This window comes from Diplotaxodon limnothrissa, linkage group LG17 (assembly GCF_057381915.1).
Source record: "Diplotaxodon limnothrissa isolate DT_005_m linkage group LG17, D_limnothrissa_male_GT1.1, whole genome shotgun sequence".
Taxonomy (NCBI): Eukaryota; Metazoa; Chordata; class Actinopteri; order Cichliformes; family Cichlidae; genus Diplotaxodon; species Diplotaxodon limnothrissa.
In genome coordinates this window covers 13,506,674-13,529,288 of record NC_140612.1, presented here as the reverse complement: position 1 = coordinate 13,529,288, position 22,615 = coordinate 13,506,674, and the positions used below count along the sequence as shown (strand labels likewise).

Genomic DNA, 22,615 nt, shown 5'->3' with positions numbered 1-22,615 from the left:
AAGTCAGTGACATGCACACCTGTCTCTGCACAGACAAATACAGCCGTCTTGACCCCAAACGTTGTTTAGAGAGACAAATTGTGATCTGCAATAAATACTTCATGCTGAAGTTTAAATGAGGCAAGGAGGCAAACTGAATTTAAAAAAATCCCCACATTTACTGTCAACTGTATAATGCACGTTGTTAGGTAATATGCACTCAAAAGCAAACTACTGTACTGTATACATTGTGCTATGGAGAGTTAAGTGGAAAAACTAAACTCAAGGGACTAACATCAAACTTAGTTTTCCAGATGCTGTATCATGAATGTCAATCAGGTTCAACTTCCTGGGGCCACTGAACAACCTACAGCGGTGACCTGTGCATAAGACGTTATTTAAAATCCCAGAGTTTATAAGCTCTTAAAAGTATGCAGATATTTTTAAACAGTGAAATTCATGAATCTGACCTGTTAAAAACTGCTCTGTGTTGATTTTACGCACAGGACAAAAAGTATTCCCATTACCAGCTGGTGCGGCAGATGACACAGCTCATAGAGGAAATTTACCAATTTAAAGTAGCAAAGTTGAGTATTTTTGAGAGCATTTGAAGTGCTGAAACCCTAAACTAAAGAACATGGAGCTGGCAACCAGAGCAGTGGAAGAGTTTTAGGGGGAACCTAAAACTGTGACATCGTAACATGTTTCAGCATGTAGAAACTGTAGTAAACACACGCACGCATGTTGTGCAGTAAACTTTAACATACAGTAAAGACGTATGTTAAAAAGTAATACTGTAGAGATATTGGGAGAGACTTTAGTGTAAGGTAGGGATTGGAGAAGGCTTAATTCAAGCTATCTGAATGTATTCGATTATACTTTTGGAGGCTATGTAAACTGTAATACAAATCCTCATATGCTGGCCTGTTTCTTTTTTAAACCCATCTTTTGCGATCCATTAAATTACAGCAATAGATCCTAACTGCTTCTGCTATTACTTTTGGTTTTGCACGCACGTAAAGTGGAAGGTTTTTTCGAAAATGATGTGACTTCTTATCGTCACTTGCATGCCAAACATATTCTGTACTCAACTTCCCATGTCAGAAAAACAAAATGTCAAGGATTCCACTTGCGGCACTCATCTATAGACCAGTTTTTCCCTCTACCTGTGCTCTTTTGTGCCCTTTATGTGAGTGTGTACGCCTCTTTAACAAATCACATAGAACAAATGCACATTTACAGTTAACATCACCAGTCTTATAAAACAATTGGGTACAAAAGAAACTCAGAAAGCCAGACAGAAGAACCCATCTGATCACACCTTGGTATTATACCTGGCAACCAAAACTAATCAGAACCATTAGAGAGTAGTGCGCAGACACACCTTTGTAAAGCTGAGGCAAAGGCTGCTCACCTGAGCCAAAGTTTAGGAGCGTTGACAGAAGCCCATATGGTGCCAAGAGTGACTGACAGCCCTGCAAAGTCGTGACAGTTGGAGCGATGTGAAACTTACTTGTAGCTGTCCTCAAAACAGCCCTGGCAGCTTGCACTGCATGTCTTTCGCTTTCACGTGTTAACTATTGGTGCAAAATGCTGGTAGCTTTATTTTTTTCATTTTAACCAGCACGCACCACACTGGGTAAACTGCTTCCACAGTCGGACAAACGGGCTGTCAAGCCGGTAGCCCTGCAGGGTTCACACATGTGCACAAAAGACACATTCACACTCACACACTGCACCACATGTGAGGCACACCTGCTGGGGCTTCTGTCCCAAGGGATTGAAGCTCATGTCAGACACACACTCTGACAGAATTAATGATGAATTACACAGATATTAGCACACAGCCCGAGGTAACACTCCTTCCGCGCTCCACGCACACACACACGCACACACACACCCCTACCTCGTTTTGGGCCCCACACAGACATACATTCAAACTTTTGTACTGCTAAACAGCAAACAAGACACCAAAAGAGTCTGAGTCAGCTGAAGTCTTAGGATATACACACACACACTTGATGACAGGTATTTCCACTTGAGGTGAGGCACAATGCTGAGCTATGAGCCCAGTGTCAGTCACTTCCTGTCTGCCGGGGTCAGAGGTTAAACATCCTTCAGTCTCTTTAAGCCATATAGAAGGGACAAAGGGAAAGAGTAGAGAAATTGTCCACTGTTACTGAACCATCCTCCCCTTGTTATCCATGCAAGCTCACACTTTGTTATTGCTCTGTGTTTATAACACCACACGTCAGGAGCAGTGTTCCCTTTGCTAGTGCTAATAACATGGAGCACCATAGCAATATACCATGGAAGCAGCAAAGGGTCAGCAGTTAGGAGTTATTCCACACTTGCTACATGAATAGTTTTTCTTTGAATGTTTACCATAATTGTGGTCAAGTGAGGTGACTCGACTGAAAAGCAGCAACAATAACGCTCTCAATGCTGGCTTCTCTCTTTCTTGTGTTCAAACACTTGTTAGGAAGCTGTCAATATGATAAATTTTATAGTGCTGGGTAGCTATAAGGGCATACAGTCATGCGGAAAAGAAGGTTTTCACAGAAAGGATGCAGCACAGCACACCCTTGCTGCATCCATAGGATTTAAGAGGGTAACTAGCAGCCATGTGCTGATAATTAAATACACTTGACTGATCATCAGCAAGTGAGAGATGTTTGCAGTCTGGAGCATTCACATGTGTTAACACAATGCCACAATATTCCCCGGAGTGGATGTCCCAGAAAATTTACCCAAGGTCAGATTGTGCAATGCTCAGAGAAATTAGCTGGTTATCACAAATGGACATGTACGCTGATTTGATCATATTTTAGAGTAGTTGTCCATACAGATACAGGGTTAGGACCTTGAGTGAATAAGCTGACACGGACAGAGAATAGAGGCCCAGGTGTGTAACCAGTGCTGCCGTACCTTCAGCTGTCAGTCACTAGGGGCTCCTTACTAATCCTCTGCCATCACTCAACTGCATCTCAACTCTAATCTCACCAGGCCAAAGCCCAGGAGAAAGGAGCTCCTGCTTTAAACTGAGAGGATGATGGCTAATCTCAGCCACAACACCCCAGGGTAACCCTAGAATGTCCACAGGGAGTAACTGCAATAACCCTTGACCAGGGTGATGAGAGAAAGACCTCCCAAATTCAGCAGACACCTTTCGAGAGATGGAGGAGTAATACACTGGCTAACATTATGAGTTTGATTTTTAGAACTATCACCTCAGCAAGCACAATCTCACGAAAGAGGCACCAATATCTCTCCTGTGCTATCAAACTAGCCTCTCATTCAGCAGAATTGCCTCACTAACCCTTTGAGTCAAACTAATAAGTTGTTAGTATTACAAATTTCCAGGTTGGACGCACTTAGCATAAGGTGGCAGGATATAGCTTTCAGTACTCTTAAAGAGCTTATCTGGCTTGTTTCCAGCTGTTTAAAAAAAGCATACAATAAGCAGCCTGAGGCTGTCAAGTGACTGCATCCACTGTAGCTGACAAGCATATAGTGCCAGACACAATTACCGGCAAACACATACACAAAGAAAAACCATGAAACATTCTTATATAGAACAATAAATATGTGCCGTGATGCATTATAAATTATATGCAACTATATAGATTGCACCACTATAGTAAACCATTTTCATTCTGAAGCCTCCTTTGGTTGGTGTGGTCCACAGTATTGTGCAGTTAGAGAGAAAAATCACCAAAGGTTTCTGGGATCAAATGTACAAATGTGTATTATAGACTTTATATAGGCCAGTATAGCAAGCATCTCCAGGTTCCCAGAACACAGAGGGAGGGGCAAACAGACCAAAGGTGTAAGAACTGGGTGCATGAATACACGTGCATTATACATATAGACACAAATGGTAGGAGAAACTTGACTTACCACTTCGGTGGGACGGAAGTATTTTGGGTCCACCTTCACATGTACCACCCCTGTCTCCTGGCAACGGCCAACCTCCTTCTCATCCTTTCCCTCCCACCTGGAAAGAAAGAAATCTTAGCAGGAACTAAGAGTTTCCCACACCTGCTCCAAGATTCAAGCGCCGTGATTACTTCTTGTGTAGTTTGTTTCCTTAAAGTCTCATCCAGACAAAACATGTCACCTGCCTTTTTTCCCCCCCACAAACGAACACATCCTTCACCACATGTCAGTATCTCACAGCACATAAGAGGGGAGGTGAATGACAGGTTAAACATGGGAGGAATCTTTCCAAGACAAGAGACATAGGGTTGGGGTGTCTTATATTGAGGCCTCTCAGGCAAATCTGTGATTTTGACTGCAAAAAGAATACTGATATGTTGACTTACACAATGGTCTTTCCCACACGTCCAAAGGCCCTCTCCACAAACTCCCTCACACTGTGCACCTCCCCTGTTGCTATGATGAAATCCTCGGGCTCCTCCTGTTGCAGCATCAGCCACATAGCCTGAAAGAGACAGACACAGAGACAAAGACAGAGAGGTCAAACTACTGAGAGATCATAAAGACAGTTCGGTGATCCACACTGGACCGTGCCAAACTCAGCCCTGACAGACAGGAAGTGAACCTGCGACCTCTGAGCGGGGCATTCGCCCATACCTCTGCCCTGACGTCACTACAAGGGCTCAGGGGACACATACTGTGGGAAAGGAGGACAGAGCACTCCCACAGGCCCACTGTGTTGCTGGCACACAAAAATGCACACGTGGCCATGAATACACGTGCATTCAGGCCAACAGCGTTGCACAACTGACATACTCTAACAACTCAAAGATATTTTAAGACACATAAAGTGAAAGTAAAGAAGCTGATGAAATTCCTCAAATACAAATGAATTTTCCAAAACCTTATATCCTGACTCGTGTTTACTATTCCTAATTACACTGTGCAGGCAACGTTATTATTAGCTTAGATACCCCAGCGTAACCTATTACTTTAGGTCCCTTAACGGACACGGTGCTATATTAAACAACTAGCGAAGGCGTGGTTCCATAATATTTATGGTGAACTGGAGCCAGCAGGTCAGAGCTGCTGACCCCTGGCACATCCAGCATGATTAGAAGAAACTCGCCAGGGACACAAAGACAGACCAACAGACGCTCATGTCTCCACTCTTTAAAATCACAGAAGAAGACAGAATGAGAGTGACACAGAAGGCCTAGTCGTAATTTTTTCATGTTAAATGCAATTTCTATATAAACAAGACTAAAATCAGTGTGTAATTGAGACTCTATTGTTTCAAATTGTGCTAACTCATTTCAGTTTATTTATTTATTTGCTTCAGATTCTGAACTATTTGAAGAAGAAAAAAATACTGTGAAATTAAACCCAGCTGTTATATTAAGTTGCTATAAACAGTCATGAATGTCATGTATTCTCCGACTCTTCATTATTTCCCCTTCAATAGCTCAACAACTGGGCTTGTAAATATAAAATATATCAGCAGATTAAAATCTCTGACATCTCATCATTTTTTTCTCAGTTCTATGGGTAAAGGGTCACATTTAACACTTACAACTTCCTGTCAGCAGTTTGTTGGCAACGTTTTTGTTTTGCAGTAAAACTTGCGCAGAAAGATGCAAACATTTCTGTGCATTGAAGTTTAAAAGATTGCAAACAGTACAAAGACAAAGGTTAAACTGCTCGATACGATGCTTTGATGAAACAACAAATGAAACGTGCCTCTAGACATTTGGGTGATCACTAAAACCCCTGACATCTCGTGAAGGTAAAACCTTTTAGTGCATCTGTGAAAAGGTTTAAGTTTCAGTGTTCAGTACCCGATTGATTCCAACATGCACTGATACAACCCCAGAAGTACCCCGAAAACCAGTTCGTGGTACTTTTTTCACACAACAGTTTAAAAACTGACACAGTCAAAAGAAAGTCAGTTGTGATACGGAATAGTAATCTTTGCATCAGATTTTCATAGTAATCAAAGTAACAGCGACTGCTAATTTGTTTACAATTCTATGATAATGTCACCAGTGGTGAAAAGAAAAAAAAACAGTCCCGTTTCTCTTACTCTAAATGTTGTGTAATGCTGTGAGCTTGCATGCTGAACTACTGTATGCACACATTTCTGTGCACTGTTGTGGCATTGTTTAAGCACATGCCTTCTCGCAAACACACCAGCAGTGATGGAATGAACTTCCTCAGGGAGGCGAGGGCCATTCTACCTCAGGATCGTTCAGGGTCACCTGAGCGCTCAACAATGATGACTCCCCTGAGCCTGACCTCTGACCTCTCACCCTCTGGCCTCTGATGAACAAACCAGACTCTCACACGGCTACACAAGACAAAAATTGCAACTCGGCGTGTAACTGACAGCAAAACAAAGCATCCAGGGCGTCATCAGAATATGTTATTCAGTCTGCTGCCACATTTTGGGCCTGTGAAGTTTACAGGAAAATGTAATTCTCTTACAAACGGCTGCTTCTGACAAATCATAAGTAACAAACAAGCAGAAGAGATAACAGAATATTTCATTAGCAGTCCGACAGTTTAAACCTTTTATGTTGTGAACTGCTATGTTTTCCATGGCTTTGACCACGATTATGCATTATTTGAAAGCAGAAAGCCCCGTGGGTCAAATGGTGTAAACCACTTTAACGTTTTATTACTACAGCAACAACTGCAGATGCAGAGGACCCCGATGTTTTAACAGGAGTCCATAAAGATCAAAACTGTAGTTTTCTAAACTTTCACTGTCTATACAGGCGCATTTATATTCAATCATCAAACAATAAAAAGTTTCAATTCCATTTTTTAAATCTTTTTGAGTCAAAACTAAACTGTTCCATGGATAATGGCATAAATATTGATCATGGATATAAATTGAGCTATGACATTTTTGTGCAATATTCCTGCAGTCTTCTTTTAGCTCCAGCTCCAAAGTGCTCGACGGCATGTTCATAAACACGAAGCACACGAGTCTTGAGTGAAGACGAGTGAAGAGTTTGCTTTTATCCGTTATATCAGTGTATGTTGAAGATCTTTAGACAGCAAAGGCAAACTTAGATGTCAATTTCATTCAGATCTTTCTTTTCTTGTTGTTTTTGCTACATTAAACAGTTTATACAAAATAATTGAGTGTTACCACAAAAGTAGCCAGCATATTACACTACAATATTTTAAATTTATATCAACAATACAGACATGACATCAATCCTGAGAATTTAATCAGAGGTGAGTTCCCAGTCTGCCATTTCCAAAATATGTCAGCGCTTTCCTTTTCGACGTGAGCAGGAATAAGCATCACTGGAAACAGTGGAGTATCAAACACTGACATCTACACTGTAATACTGTTTTGATCATCTGACTGGCTGATTATTTGAACTTGTAATGAAGCAGGCTCATTCCCTTTTCCTGAAAAACCCCACTGATGGATGTGTAGCCTGCAGTAAACTGGATGGCTGTGATGATGGGAATTGGAAACGTAGGTCTGCTTCTCTTGCAGCCAGAGAAAATGTTTACGGCAGGAGCTGAGTGATATGGCCTCTGCTGATTTTTTTTTAACAAGGACATGTAATAAATATTCTGATGTGTATTTTTCTACGTATTGTAGTGGGAATAAAGAAGAATGAAACGGAAGATTGGTTTATTCATCTCAGCCCGTTCAGCGATAACTTCTCGTTCTCGGCCTCTTTACACCCGCTTTCCTTCTTTTACCTTTTACCCTCTTTTTTCCCCTTCTCCCACTCCTCCTCCCTCAGGATCGCTCTGCTTCATTAGCTATCTGATAAACAGCTCAGAGGTTCAGCCCTTCACACTGAACCCGCACCTTCCTGTTCACATGGCCACAGGATGACCCCCCATCACACACTCCACACTTGACTGCAGCTCAGAAACAGCCAGCGACCACTGCGGACCCCTTTACCTGAAACATATTCTGACACACACGAGGGGAAACCGAGCTGACCAACGTTTAAATGTTTTTTTTTCTATTGTCTCGGAGTTCTAAATTTCTGTTGGAAGTGATATGAAATGTGGATTTCAGTACAGCTCTTGTTGTTATTGTTACTCAATTTGATATCTGTAATTATTAAAATACAAGCCAGATCTGCTTTTCGAGTTATTAAAATACTCTACAATACAAATTTTCCAACAAACTGGATAATATAAAGAGTTCTGGAGAGTAACTTTGCTTCTATATTATGCATAGTTTACTAATGTAATTAGTGAACTAAATGTAATGGCATAACTACTGACACTGCAATCCAAAATTACATGTTCCTGTTTTGATTTACGTTGTTTACTTCTTTTAATTATGTAGATCACGTGACCATATTGAGTTATAATGCATGTTATAGCAAAATTTTATAATCATTTCATTTAAAAAAAAAATCAACACAAATTATTTCCTTTTTTATCTGCTGTTGTTGTATTTTATTTGCTTTGCTTCTTTATCTTGTAAAACAGAGTTCTGTATACATATGATTCAGGAATCAGTAAATCTATTTTATTTATAATTTTATTTTATTTTTTTATTTTTATTTTTATTAAAGACTTAAAACCAAACCAGTACTCAGTGTTCAAGATGACTGATAGACTGAAGAGACGTTTTTCCAACATAGTCCGAACATGCTGGAGGCCTACAGTAAAAGATGTACTAAAAATTATACATGCAATGCTTTAAAGCTGAATTCAAAGTTTAATATTACATCTTATAATAAAATGCCATCCTTCTGTAGCTGACAGGGAATCACTGAAACTTAAAGCCTGCTTAAAACACTTTGATTTGGAAATGGCCATGAATGCCAAATTAAAATCTGATGAAAAATCTTACACCAATAAAAAAAGTTAACAGGTAAAATATCAATGTATGTAAAATATCTTTGTGCAGATTCAGGCAACTTCAAACAAACATAACTGATTCAATATTAACCGACTCAGCAGTGACCTCAGCAGGGCAGCATCCCCTTAATACGGTAGAAGTTTCGTGGCTTCAGCATTCAACTGCCGTGGCTGCGACTTTCTTTCTTTTTTTCTTCTTACAGTGTGTTATATTTAATCTTTTCCATATGCTCCTGTGAGATAGAACACAGATAGAGCACAACCAAAGGGACTGAGCTGCGGGAAAATCCCTGGTTTAAACCAAAGGCAGCCTGCTGACTCAGAGTACTGAGCACAGGTCACAAAGTGCAATCTCACCACTATGACACCAACTCTCTGCTACTGCTGACTGCCTTTCAATAATATATACGTAGTAATTTGCAATAGCGTCACAGTCTCTGTCGATAAAATATTCTCCGATAGAGAATATCATCTCCAAGCTGGCAGAGAATAAAAGGTTTGTTTTGCTAAACAAGTGTTAAATCCTCAGGCAGAAAACAGATCTTATACTCGATTCCTTGTTTTCCAAAAGTGCCTAAAAAGCATCTTACAACAAACAGAGCACCCAAACCACAACTTAAGTGATGACTTATCTGGACCTCCCTCCTCTGCTGACCCCTCCATCCTCCCTTCTCCCACTCTGCGTCTCGCCTCTCTCCCAGGCTGTTATAGCCACTCCATCTTCCCTCTCTAGCTGCTTGACTCCAGCTGACATGTGGCATGGCTCACAGTGAACACTTAATAGAGCTGCGATTATGGCTGCACAAAGCCATCGGCCCCAGCACACACTTTCCTCCTCATTCAAACATGCAAATGTAAAGCAAAGCCACTTTTTACATGAAAAGCATAAATGCATTCATGAGGGCACTTATTCAAATTATTCCAGAAACACATACAGAGCTTTATAAACGGACTGGTCACACCAATTTCAGTTAGAATATAACATGTTGCGCACTCTGCTGTGCTGCAGAGAGTTTTGAGAAGCTGCGACTTCATGTCTTCTCAGCTATAGAGCTCGACCAGAGCTGGCTTTTCCAGCTCATTTGGAGCTTAAGAGGTTCTCAGCCCTGTTCCACAACATGCTTGCACAGCTGCCAGACAAGAATGTTAAAGCCTGAAAAGTTAAAAGAAATGCTCTCTTTTCTGGCGTGGACCAAAGTCAAGCCTTGAATTCGAGCAGACACAGCTCCAGTCTGCCGGGCCCACCGCTCTCCACTGATAGTGAGATTAATGACCTGCACTTACTACTATGTTATGATACTATGATACGTCACATTTGAGCTCAAACATGGCCACGTACGTCATAAGTGTGTGTTATCGGCTGGTCTTTTCGGACCCACATCCATCAAGGGCCAGTACTTCCCGGATACAGTGGCAATCATCTACAGCCATCTTGTACTGAGATTAGGCAAATAGTATTGAAATGACGACTTCAGAATGACCTAGGGGCCACTGCTGATACCAGACTGAGGGCAGTTAACCTCTTACTACTGTGGATGTTTATATATGACTATATTTAACATCAAATTCATCATATTTTTCAAAACAATTCAAAAAATAATCTTATTTTGTGTTAAGAACCTTCTTTACTTCACAACAATTCAGAGTAAGACAAATACCAGGGGTTACGTTCGTTAAAGTTTCTACAAAATTCTTCATCAGTACAATTTAAGTCTTCATGACTTTCAAATGAGTCCACTGGTGCTTGTACTTCCTATGTTCATGGTTTTCATATACTTTTTCATAAAGCTGTCATTAAAAGATGCTGCAAATGATAAGACCTTTTTCCCAGTTTCTGCCTTCTATCCTTAATAAACCAGAAATGTTCATTGCCAATGCAGTTTTTCTGCCAGCATTTCAGAAAGTGAATAGAAAAACAGATTTTTGTTTGCCACTCGTGAGCCCCCCACCCCCACTGAGGTGTGAATGTTGCAATGTTGGCTCGTTCACTTCTGCCTAAAATCCAGAATAGTCTAGAGTGGTTCAGTTGTCAATAGTAAAACGTTTTGATTTCACTCTGATTTTTTTCCACTCTTCTCTGACCCCAGAAGGGATTTAACATCATTTTTCTAAGACATTACACATGTCAGAAAATAACTAGAGGGAAGTCTGTGAACAATAGATTATTGAAGTGTTTTTCCATCAGTTTGTGTTCAGAATTGTCTGGTGGCTTCAGAATTGCAGCACAATGATGCACTCCGGCCAGGCTTACTTAGCCAAGAAGTTAGAGTGTATTAGTGCTTATTGCTTTCACAGCCTACAGTTACTTTTTACATTCTTTTGTTCCACCAACAACAATTGCAAATAGTCTTGTGCTCCAAGACATCAGTCACATAGGCCTAGAGACCAGTTGGCAACTACCTGGCAACCACTGGTTGCAAGGGAAAAATTTGTATTGCCCATCTGGCTAGTGAGTGGTTGGTTGCTGGAGGTGCGGTGAAAACTGTGAAACAGGCATGGAGGATTAGAAACTAGTCACTGACCCCAGGTAATCCCAGGTCACTAAGACAAATGCGTATTCCCCAACTAGTTGGTGAGAGGTTTGCATCATTTGCATTTAAAGTAAAAGTTGCAACTTTTGAAACATTGGTTTTAGTGGTAAGGCACAACTTTTATGTTAAAAGTGAATATTCTGTTTCTGGTTTGCATTGCACTTTTTTTTTAAGATTCACTGCTGTTTGGTGGTTAGTTACAAAGTCTTTGCCCACAAATCGACGTCTTTAATGCAAGCTACAAGTAATAAAAGCAATCACTGGGAGGTTTTTTGGGCAGTAATCTTTTTAAGACCAACTTCACCCAAATACAGCCAGAAGCCTCCAGCAACTAGCTGCCAATTGGTTGGGGAATCCACATTTTTCTAGAATCCAGACCTGTCAGGAGGTCCCTGACCGGTCTCTAGGCCCGGGTGACTGAGGCCTAATTTAATCCAAACTGATGTTACATGTAAGCATTTTGATGATTCAAATATATTTCGTAATGCTCAAGAACATACAGCCGATGCTGTTTTTTGTATTCACGTCTTATATGTATATTTGTAACTAAACCACAACCACTAACTCGCAACCACTTGACAAGTGTGTATATGTTTATCTATTAAATAAAACATTCCTGTGAATGTGTTCTACAGCATTCCATAATGGTGTAGATGATTCCAAAGAACTGTGGCTTCCTCTGAAAGATACACCCGAAATCACCCTTTTATTCTTTGTGCATCATTGCTGTAAAACACATTACCTTGCATGTTTACACCCTCCCCAACGCCCCCGACAAAGTGTTTAGAGCTGTCAATATGCAAGTGACTCATAAACCAAGAGTCCTCCTTGCTTCTCTAAACGGCGTATCACATAACAATTCCTGACGGCACAGCAATGACACACAGTCCATGCCTGTACAAACATTTTAAAAGCCAAATAAGCAATGCAAGGAAGAGAAGCAGATACAACTCTGCAGGATTATGTGTCGTCTGCAGCATTAACTAAAGGTAGCATTTGACACTTTTCCTTCTAAATCTGTTGAAAGCAGGTCAGACTCACTGACTTATAAATCAGATAAATTTCATGATCAATATTGGGAAGTAGTTTTATTTATTTATTTGTTTAACACCTGTACAAAAGGCCAGCCAGTTCGCAGAACTCACGAACGGAGCCGCATCTGCGGAGTAAGATATCAGCATACGGCTGCCGTTTAGCCAATGAGCGGTGAGGCAACCCATTCTCTTCACCAATCAGAAGACACAATTCTACCTCATCATTACGCACATGTCGACGCAGAGAGTTCGGTCGGAGCTGCAGGTGGGAAGAGTCAGCAGAGTTTTACTCACCGTGTGGATTTTCATTCCTCTAATGCTGTTAGCGGTGTGCGTCCATGAGACTGTAAGTTTCTGTGTTTTATCGTGTTTGTTCTTTGCTGCGGCCATTATCCTCCCTTGTTTAATCCTTGGCGCACACTTTGTTTACCGATTGTTACTGCCGTTTACTGCGAAGCAGCCTCTGCCGTGCGGTCATTAAGGGACCGTCACTAATTTCTCATGTTAGCTCTAATGTAAAGTGCCTAGTTAGGATTTATGTAAATAGTAAAATTAGCATTTGTTGACACTCCCTTATTTTGGTTGAATGTTCCACTATCCAGTATTGTTTGTATTGTTGTATTACACATTTAATTCACTCTGTTCACCTAATTATGGAAGACTTTTATGTTCTTTCCAACAGAAACCACACCATCACTCACCACACGGCATATAGCATTTTACAGTCTGTTAAATCCCCTCACTCACATTATGGATGTGTGCTTCGGATTCTTGCTAAATAAATGAGTGAACGACAGATACCTGAGTGGCAGTGGATTTTGTGGATATGCCATCTGTTCTTATCGGACAACCCTGTTGAGATTGTGGATTCTTAGAGTCAGCACCTTATCATCTACATCAGTCATAGTCAGGAGGTCAAGTCCATCCCACTTACAGTGACCTCCTCCATTACATGGTCCTTCGAGCCGGAGTTACAGTTTCACAGGCAAGATGGCTTTCTCATCCACTCCTCGTCCTCGTCGCGATGGTCATCGGCCTCGTTACCTCGATGACTTCTTGGTGCAGGTGCCAAGGAGATCACTACCACAGGTGCATGTGTCGCACAACCAGTCCCCTGATGACCATGGGGCACATCCCAACACCTCAGCCACTCCAGCTGACCAGACTTCTCAGCATGGCACCTCAGACGTGGTATTATCAGCACTGAGAGAAATGCAGGAAGATAATAATCAGCTCAGACGAGAGGTTCAGACTCTGCTTGGTGCCCTCTCTCTCCGGTCCTCAGCCCTCCAGACGTCACCAGCTCCCCAACCTTCTGCATTAAGCCCCAGTACCCAGGACCAGAGGCAGTCCTTGTGGACTGATTCCATGCCTCAGTCTCCTCATCCTGACCATGCCTCCAGACACTACCCACACACGGTACGTTCCTTTCACATACCAGAGGATGACATACAGGATTTACCTTGGCCAGAGGCATCACTTCCACTTGATCCTCAGAGTGCTGAGCCATTCCCTGTTCCACCACCTCCGGTATCAGAAATTCCTGCTAGTGCAGCAGCCTCAGGTCCTTTCAGATGTACGTCACCTTATCAGTACAGTCAACTTCCTGTGACTGAACAGGTCGGGAAAATTAACGTGAAGGACGAGTATGGGCCTGGAGCATGTGTGAAGAGGCAGGTCACCCCTGAATATGCAGAGCCATACACCTTTCAGCGCCAACAACCAGAAAGCTTCCGGGAGATGACTGGGGACCCGCCTCGCTGGCCGCCAACTGATTCCAAAGCCTGGAGGAAATATGGTCAGCACGAACCTCTACGAAGTACAGAGACCGTGTACCGGGGACCAACACCACACATTCCATACTTCACGTCTGATGACCCCAGCCAGTTCGCTTGTTTGCGAATGGCCCTTGACAATATCCTGCCTCACGATGCAACTGAACGTTTCAAGTACCAGATCCTAGTCGATCACCTCAAGTTGGAAGACGCCCTCCTTATTGCCGATTCCTACAGCAATAGTCGCTATCCATACAGCCAGACCATGTCATCCCTGATAGAGCTGTATGGTCAACCTCACAAACTTGCCCTGCAGCGGATCACTGACGTGTTGTCAGAGTCTCCGGTGCGAAGTGGTGACAGCCGAGCGTTCCGTCTTTTCGCCCTGAAAGTGAGGGCTCTCGTGGGAATGTTAGAACAGCTTGGGAAAGAGGGGAGAGCAGAACTAGAGTGTGGGTCACACGTCACCAGACTGCTGTCCAAACTGCCACACAGTCTTCGAGCGCAGTTTAAGCGGTTCATCAATCCTCTTCAGACACCCATCCCAACCTTAGCAGATTTGGCAGAGTGGCTTGAATATGAAGTCCGCATCCAAGATGATGATGTGTATTTCCATCATCATCAGCAACCTCGAGAGCCACGTGTGGATCGTGGGAAGGGTGCCAGACCCAAGCAGAGATCTGCAGCGGCAACCACAACCGTCTTATTGGGCTACGACCCTCCTGCTAAAGGCCCAGAGCCTCCAAAACAGGCATCACGTCCAGTTTCCAAATTGGGGAAGCCAAAGAAATTCTGCCCCTTCTGTAATAATCTTCAGCACTATTTCAATCAGTGCACAGATTTCAAGAAGCTCAATATAGAGCAGAAGTTGTCTTGGATTCAGACAGGCAAGCGGTGCTGGAGATGTGGAAGGGACCATCCAGAGGCGCAATGCTACCTGAAAGCTAGATGCCAGCAATGCAATCAGGTGCATTTGGAGACACTCCATGAGATTAATGCATCGCGATCCACTAGTTCTGACAGACCGGCGGAGGAAGCTGTCCAACCCGTCACGTACTACGTTGATCCAACATGGGGGACCAGCTGTGTGCTACTGAAAATGGTCAGGGTGTGCCTCTATAATGGCAAAATGAAGCTAGAGACATATGCCATCCTAGATGATGGGTCAGAGCGCACAATCCTTCTTCACAGTGCTGCCCAAGAGCTGGGCCTTCAGGGAAAGAGGGAGGAGTTGGCGCTCCGAACCATCCGACAAGATATTAGAACGGTGGAAGGACATTCCGTTTCCTTCTCTATAGCCTCCGCCACTGACCCTCGGAGACGGTTCCGGATCCAAAGAGCATTCACTGCCACTGAGCTTGGGCTTGCCAAACACTCACATCCAGCTGATGCACTGCAAAGGTCCTACCGCCACCTGCGAAGTCTTCCACTTCATTCGTTCCACCAAGCTCAACCATTATTGCTGATTGGCTCTGACTACCCACATCTCCTGACTCCAATAGAGCCTGTCCATCTGGGTCCACGGGGAGGACCAGCTGCACTCAAGACACGGCTGGGTTGGACTCTGCAGGGTCCAGCCAAGGTTCTTCTACATCAAGCCTCCACTCCTCAGTGTCTACTCACAAGCACCCTGACTCCCAGTGCTGAACTTCTCAGTAATGTAGCCAAGCTCTGGCAGATGGATGTTCTCCCATACCAGAATGAGAAGGTGGCCACACGTTCAAAACAGGATACCATGGCTGTCAAGATGCTAGAGGAGAAGACCATTAGAGTGGAGGTGGATGGTATCAACCGGTATGCCACCCCGTTGCTGTGGAAAGAGGAACCAGTCCCGCTTCATTCCACTAAGGACTCTGTCTTGGGTCACCTGCGAGCTACGGAGAAGCGCCTCCTGAAGACGCCTGTACAAGCAGCCACCTATAACCAGGAAATTCAGAAGCTGGTGGATGCAAGCTATGTGAGTAAACTGACCATCGCAGACATGGATGGTAGCACCTGGTACATACCACACCACATGGTTCAGCATAATGGCAAGGATCGCGTTGTCTTCAACTGTTCTTTCGTGCACAATGGTAACAGCCTGAATCAGCATCTCCTACCTGGTCCTACCCTGGGCTCGATGCTCCTGGGTGTGTTACTTCGCTTCCGGGAGTATCCCATTGCAGTGAGCAGTGACATCAAGGGGATGTTTCATCAGGTCCGCCTCTTGACTCAGGACAAGCCCTTCCTCCGGTTCCTCTGGAGAGATATGGATCGCACGAGGCAACCAGAGGTTTACGAATGGCAAGTGTTGCCTTTCGGGACGACATGCAGTCCCTGCTGTGCCACCTATGCTCTGCAGCGGCACGTTCTGGATCACAGCAGCCCCAGCGAGGATACCCGTCACACAGTGGAGAAATGTTTCTATGTTGACAATCTCCTCCAGAGCTTCGCATCATTTCCCGAAGCCCAGCAACTGGTTAACAAAATCCAGCAGTTGCTGCTCACCGGTGGCTTCGAATTACGACAGTGGGCTTCCAACTACCCAGAACTCATCAGTCATATGCCACCTGGATCAGTCTCACAGAGCAGTGAACTGTGGTTTTCCCCCGATGGGACTGATGTACCAGAGCGGACTCTGGGCCTGCAATGGCACTGTCAGTCTGACGAGCTCAGATATCAGATTCGGCACACTGAGCAGTTGGTGGAGCCCACAATGCGCAACATCTATCGGGTTCTGGCCAAGCAGTATGATCCGCTTGGCCTTCTCATTCCTTACACCACTCGGGCCAAAATCCTGGTGCAGCATCTCTGGAGGAAAAGGAGTGACTGGGATGATCCAAATCTGCCAATCGACCTGCTGCAGCTGTGGCATGCATGGGAAAGTGAATTGATTCAGCTCCCTGATGTCTCCCTGCCACGTTGTTACGTGCAGCCAGAGACAGACCCATCCCTTTGCAAGCAGAGCATCCACATCTTCTCCGATGCATCTGAGAAGGCATATGGAGCTGTAGCCTACCTTCGGACAGAAGATCATATGGGGGGAATCCAGGTAGCCTTCCTAGCTGCCCGATCTCGAGTTGCTCCCGTCCGTCAACAGTCCATTCCGAGGTTGGAGCTCTGTGCTGCTCATGTGGGAGCCCAGCTTGCTGCCGTCCTCAAGAGGGAACTCACCCTTCATATCTCAAGCATTGTCTATTGGACCGACTCCACTACAGTCCTGAACTGGCTCCAGTCCCAATCCTGCCGCTACAAGATCTTTGTGGGCTCTAGAGTTGCAGATATTCAAGAGCTAACTGAAGGGAGCCTGTGGAGATATGTCAGATCAGGCGACAATCCTGCCGACGACATCACTCGAGGATTGCGGCTCTCACAGCTCACCTCTCATCATCGGTGGCGCCGGGGCCCACCTTTTCTCTGGCAGGCGGCATCATACTGCCCGGAGCTCCCGAACCACGTTTCCCTTGATGATTCATCAGAGCTGCGGAAGGAGAGCTTCTGTGGGAACATCACCAGAATACCTGATCCACATCTACCTGATGTTGGTTCTTTCAGTGGCTACCAGACCTTGCTGGAAGCTTACGTTCGAGCTGTCCATGGGACAGCTGCTGACTCGACACCCACGGCAGAGGATTACAGGCAAGCGGAGTTAGCACTCCTCCGGAAGGTACAGGAAGACAGTTTCCCTGAAGATTTTGTTCGGCTGTCATCTCACAAACCGGTAGCTGCCAGCAGTCGCCTACTTGCCTTAGCTCCTGAGTATGACCCAGAGGCTCAACTGATTCGGGTAGGGGGGCGGCTTCGCAGATGTGAAACCCTCAGTCAAGACATCTTGCATCCTGTCGTTCTTGACCCTCAGCATCCTATCACAAAGCTCATCGTCCAGGATTGCGATCGCCAGCTTGCTCACCCGGGCTCCGAGAGGGTCTTTGCTGAGCTCCGGCGCAGATTCTGGATACTTCGAGGACGAGAGGCCGTCCGGAAGCACCAGTACAACTGTCCTGAATGCAGGAGGTGGCGCAGCCAGCCGGTCATTCCCAAGATGGCTGACCTTCCATTATCCAGTTTAAGACTTCATCGCCCAGCCTTCTATTCAACTGGGGTGGATTGCTTTGGCCCATACCTTGTGAAGATGGGGCGGCGTACAGAGAAACGGTGGGGGATCATCTTCAAATGCCTAACGACCCACGCAGTCTACCTTGATCTGCTTGCCAGCATGGACACTGACTCATTCCTGATGGGACTGCGTCGTTTCATCTCGAGACGTGGGAAGCCCTTCGAACTGCTGTCGGATCAAGGTACCAACTTCAGAGGTGGTAGCTCTGAACTCCAGGAGGCTTTCAACGCACTCGGCCCAGCTCTGAAGTCACAGTTGGCCAGCCAGCAGATTCATTTTCGTTTCAACCCTCCACAGGCTCCACATTTTGGTGGTTCCTGGGAACGGAAGATTCGTTCCATCAAGTCTGCGCTGCATACCATTCTCGGCTCGCAGCATGTCACCGAGGAAGTCTTTAGGACGATACTCAGCGAGGTAGAGAGCATCATCAACTCTAAGCCGCTAGGTTATGTCTCCTCAGACGTAGCAGACGTTGATCCGATCACTCCCAACATGTTGTTGATGGGGCGGCCTGATTCCGGTATGCCACAGGTCGTCTACCCAGAAGCCGAACTCCTGAGCCGTCGTAGGTGGAGACAATGTCAAGCCTTGGCGGATCAATTCTGGATCCACTACATCCGGAATTATCTACCTTCACTCCAGATGCGGCACAAATGGCAGCAGGAAAGAGATGAGTTGACTGTTGGCACTATCGTTCTCATTGTGGACCAGCAGCTCCCTCGTGCCCTATGGCCAGTTGGTAAGGTCAGCCAAGTAATCCCTGGAGCAGATGGCAGGGTTCGAACCGTTCAGATACAGGTTGGAGACAAGACATATCAGAGGTGGGACCAAGTCATTGTTTTGCAAGTCTCAAGTAAGTCTCAAGTCTTTATCCTCAAGTCTCAAGTCAAGTCTCAAGTAATGTCAGGCAAGTCAGAGTCGAGTCTCAAGTCACTGGTGTAAAAGTCCGAGTCAAGTCACAAGTCTGAAACTTTGAATTTCAAGTCCTTTCGAGTCTTTAAAAAACCCCCGAAAAAAAGCATGTTGCAGTTATGCTAAATGTAAATATTAGACCATGTAATTTTTTAATCTGTGTTTTTCTCAACACATGACAAAATAGTGAACTTAGAAAATATACACAAATTGTGAAATTGCACCTCTTTAAAATGCAGCTCAATTAAACCTAGCTCCAAGAATAATTTTCACCGACAGTTCTGAGATAAGCTGCATGTTATTCTTGGATGCGGTTGTAGGACCGGCTTTGAAATCGCATGACAAAAATATCATACATAAATAAATGATATTTTTTTTAAAAATATCATTTAAAAAAAAAAACTGCATCACCAACGTAGCCTTGAAAACATTTGCTAGTTAGATGAAGTCAGCTATCTCATCGTAGCATATTTATATGCATATTTATAATCATACGGTTCTTGGAGTGAGTGCATACACTCATGAAGTTTAGTAACTTCAGGTCACTGCAACAAGCCCAGGTACAGTTTACCGACGGATGGGTGCAGGACCTTGAAATGCACCGTGTAGAACGAAAGACCATCGTACGTATCATAAGTTTACCAGTCTCACAAATTGTTGTCATAAATACACATTCCTTAACCGTTTATTAATAGGACCTTTGAGCTCAACGGTAATTAATTAGTAGTGGAAATAATTTCTGGTACCCATCACAGAAATGTAGCAGTGACAATAATACTGTAATCGTACTGGGCAATTAGTGATACAAAAAACCTGTTTTATCCTGTGAATAAAAGTATATGTTTTTGTCAATGTACCATAATAACAGAAGCGAAACGCAATATTGTATCAGGACAATTCACTATTTATGCACAATAAACAAAGGAGCATAGCGCGACCATTTCTGTTCAGCGCCAGACTTGCTTGTAACCTATATCACCAATTATGTTAACTACAACAGCAGACTGACCTTTGTGTAAATGCTTGGAGCAGACTAACCTGTGAGCTGGAGTGTTCTGGGACGTTATATTTGATCTTTGAATGGCTGCAATCCAGGCCACCCGTCGCGTCTTTGTCACTTCGGAAACATGGCTCGAACAATTTCTCTTCAACGAGGTAATCCGATAACAACCGATCTCTTTACCCGTCGGCTTCCCGTGGCTGTCATGCGACCGGCTATTGCAGTTAATAATACAACAGCTTCTTGACATTTTTGTGTTTCTTTTTATCGCTGTGTGACTGATTTTAATTGAAAGCCTGCGTGCGCTAGTACCTCTTGCCACGAGTTCCCAGAATCCTTTGCGGTTCTACCCGTGAATGACGTCACATTTTCAATCTCTATATAATATGCATGTTAAATTTTATATTTGGGGTAAAATATCAAGTCTTTTCAAGTAAACCGGTTCAAGTCCAATTCAAGTCCCAAGTCATTGGTGTAAAAGTCCAAGTCAAGTCACAAGTCTTACAACATTTTTTCAAGTCAAGTCTAAAGTCATAAAATTAATGACTCGAGTCTGACTCGAGTCCAAGTCATGTGACTCGAGTCCACACCTCTGAGACATATACACGATCAGTGGGACGACTTATCAGACTTCCAGCTCTTCCACCGGAGTCTACTGCCTGACCTTCCTAAGTGAAGTGCACCTTTGCTCCGCAAAGTTGGGGGCGGCTGTACAAAAGGCCAGCCAGTTCGCAGAACTCACGAACGGAGCCGCATCTGCGGAGTAAGATATCAGCATACAGCTGCCGTTTAGCCAATGAGCGGTGAGGCAACCCATTCTCTTCACCAATCAGAAGACACAATTCTACCTCATCATTACGCACATGTCGACGCAGAGAGTTCGGTCGGAGCTGCAGGTGGGAAGAGTCAGCAGAGTTTTACTCACCGTGTGGATTTTCATTCCTCTAATGCTGTTAGCGGTGTGCGTCCATGAGACTGTAAGTTTCTGTGTTTTATCGTGTTTGTTCTTTGCTGCGGCCATTATCCTCCCTTGTTTAATCCTTGGCGCACACTTTGTTTACCGATTGTTACTGCCGTTTACTGCGAAGCAGCCTCTGCCGTGCGGTCATTAAGGGACCGTCACTAATTTCTCATGTTAGCTCTAATGTAAAGTGCCTAGTTAGGATTTATGTAAATAGTAAAATTAGCATTTGTTGACACTCCCTTATTTTGGTTGAATGTTCCACTATCCAGTATTGTTTGTATTGTTGTATTACACATTTAATTCACTCTGTTCACCTAATTATGGAAGACTTTTATGTTCTTTCCAACAGAAACCACACCATCACTCACCACACGGCATATAGCATTTTACAGTCTGTTAAATCCCCTCACTCACATTATGGATGTGTGCTTCGGATTCTTGCTAAATAAATGAGTGAACGACAGATACCTGAGTGGCAGTGGATTTTGTGGATATGCCATCTGTTCTTATCGGACAACCCTGTTGAGATTGTGGATTCTTAGAGTCAGCACCTTATCATCTACATCAGTCATAGTCAGGAGGTCAAGTCCATCCCACTTACAGTGACCTCCTCCATTACAACACCTTTGTTAAAAACTTGCACTCATAAACCAATCTCTACCTGATAAATTCAAATAACACCTAGCTCTGCTTTTGAAAAGGGACAGAGGGGTTTATGAAAATTTTTAAACCGTTTTTAAATTAACAACTTAACAACGGAATATTGAAAATGAATCAATTATATACATAACTGAAATTAGATAAAGCATTGAGCTCTCTCAGGTAGGGATGGGTATCGAAAACCGGTTCTTGTTGAGAACCGGTTCCCACTGTTTCAATTCCTTGGAATTGTTTGCCATTTTTGCAAACGATTCCCTTATCGATTCCAGTCGCCCCGAATCACGTCACCACGTTGCGGAGCGTCATTTACCTGGCAGGAAACATGGTGCCTAAGCGGCTCAAACGCTCAAAAGTTTGGTTATACTTTAGGAGAACGGATGACAAAAGGGCAACTTGCAATACTTGAAAAGTAAATATTTCATTTAAGGGAGGAAACACTACGAATATGCAAAAGCATTTGCTGACAAAACACGTGATAACCTTAAATGAATGTCGTGTTTTTAATTCCGCTCCGGACTCGTGAATCTCAACCCAGCAGCAGCGGTAACGTTTGCACGTCCTCTCCCGTTAATGCGGCAGGTAAATAATCAACTAAGAGTGCATATTTATGTTAGCGCGATCTGCCTTATTACAAAACCTGCCATTACTGTGCATTTAGGTGACCATGATAAGAGAGACAGACAGAGTCTGGCTGCCTCAGATGCTGGCAGTTCTCCCTGCAGTCTACCGGTAGCGTCTCCTTTCAGGCCAGGATAGACGAATGTCACCGAGCAGTGACTAAGTTTGTGGTAAAAGGCTTGAACCCATTTTCCACAGCAGATGCCCCGATTTTCGGTAAGTGAATGTGTTTAATTGTCGGCAGGGACATTAC

At 44.0% G+C, this 22,615-nt stretch overlaps 1 protein-coding gene across 1 annotated transcript in view; it reads right to left on the bottom strand.

The window, feature by feature from the left end:
• gmds (GDP-mannose 4,6-dehydratase) overlaps window positions 1–22,615 on the bottom strand; it is a 201,305-nt gene that overhangs the window by 35,665 nt on the left and 143,025 nt on the right. Inside the window, exons 8-9 of the mRNA XM_085375860.1 lie at window positions 4,305–4,423; window positions 3,880–3,976 (exon numbers count right to left, since the gene is read on the bottom strand). Coding sequence (XP_085231986.1) covers window positions 3,880–3,976; window positions 4,305–4,423 — 216 coding nt within the window. The remainder of the gene's footprint in view (window positions 1–3,879; window positions 3,977–4,304; window positions 4,424–22,615) is intronic.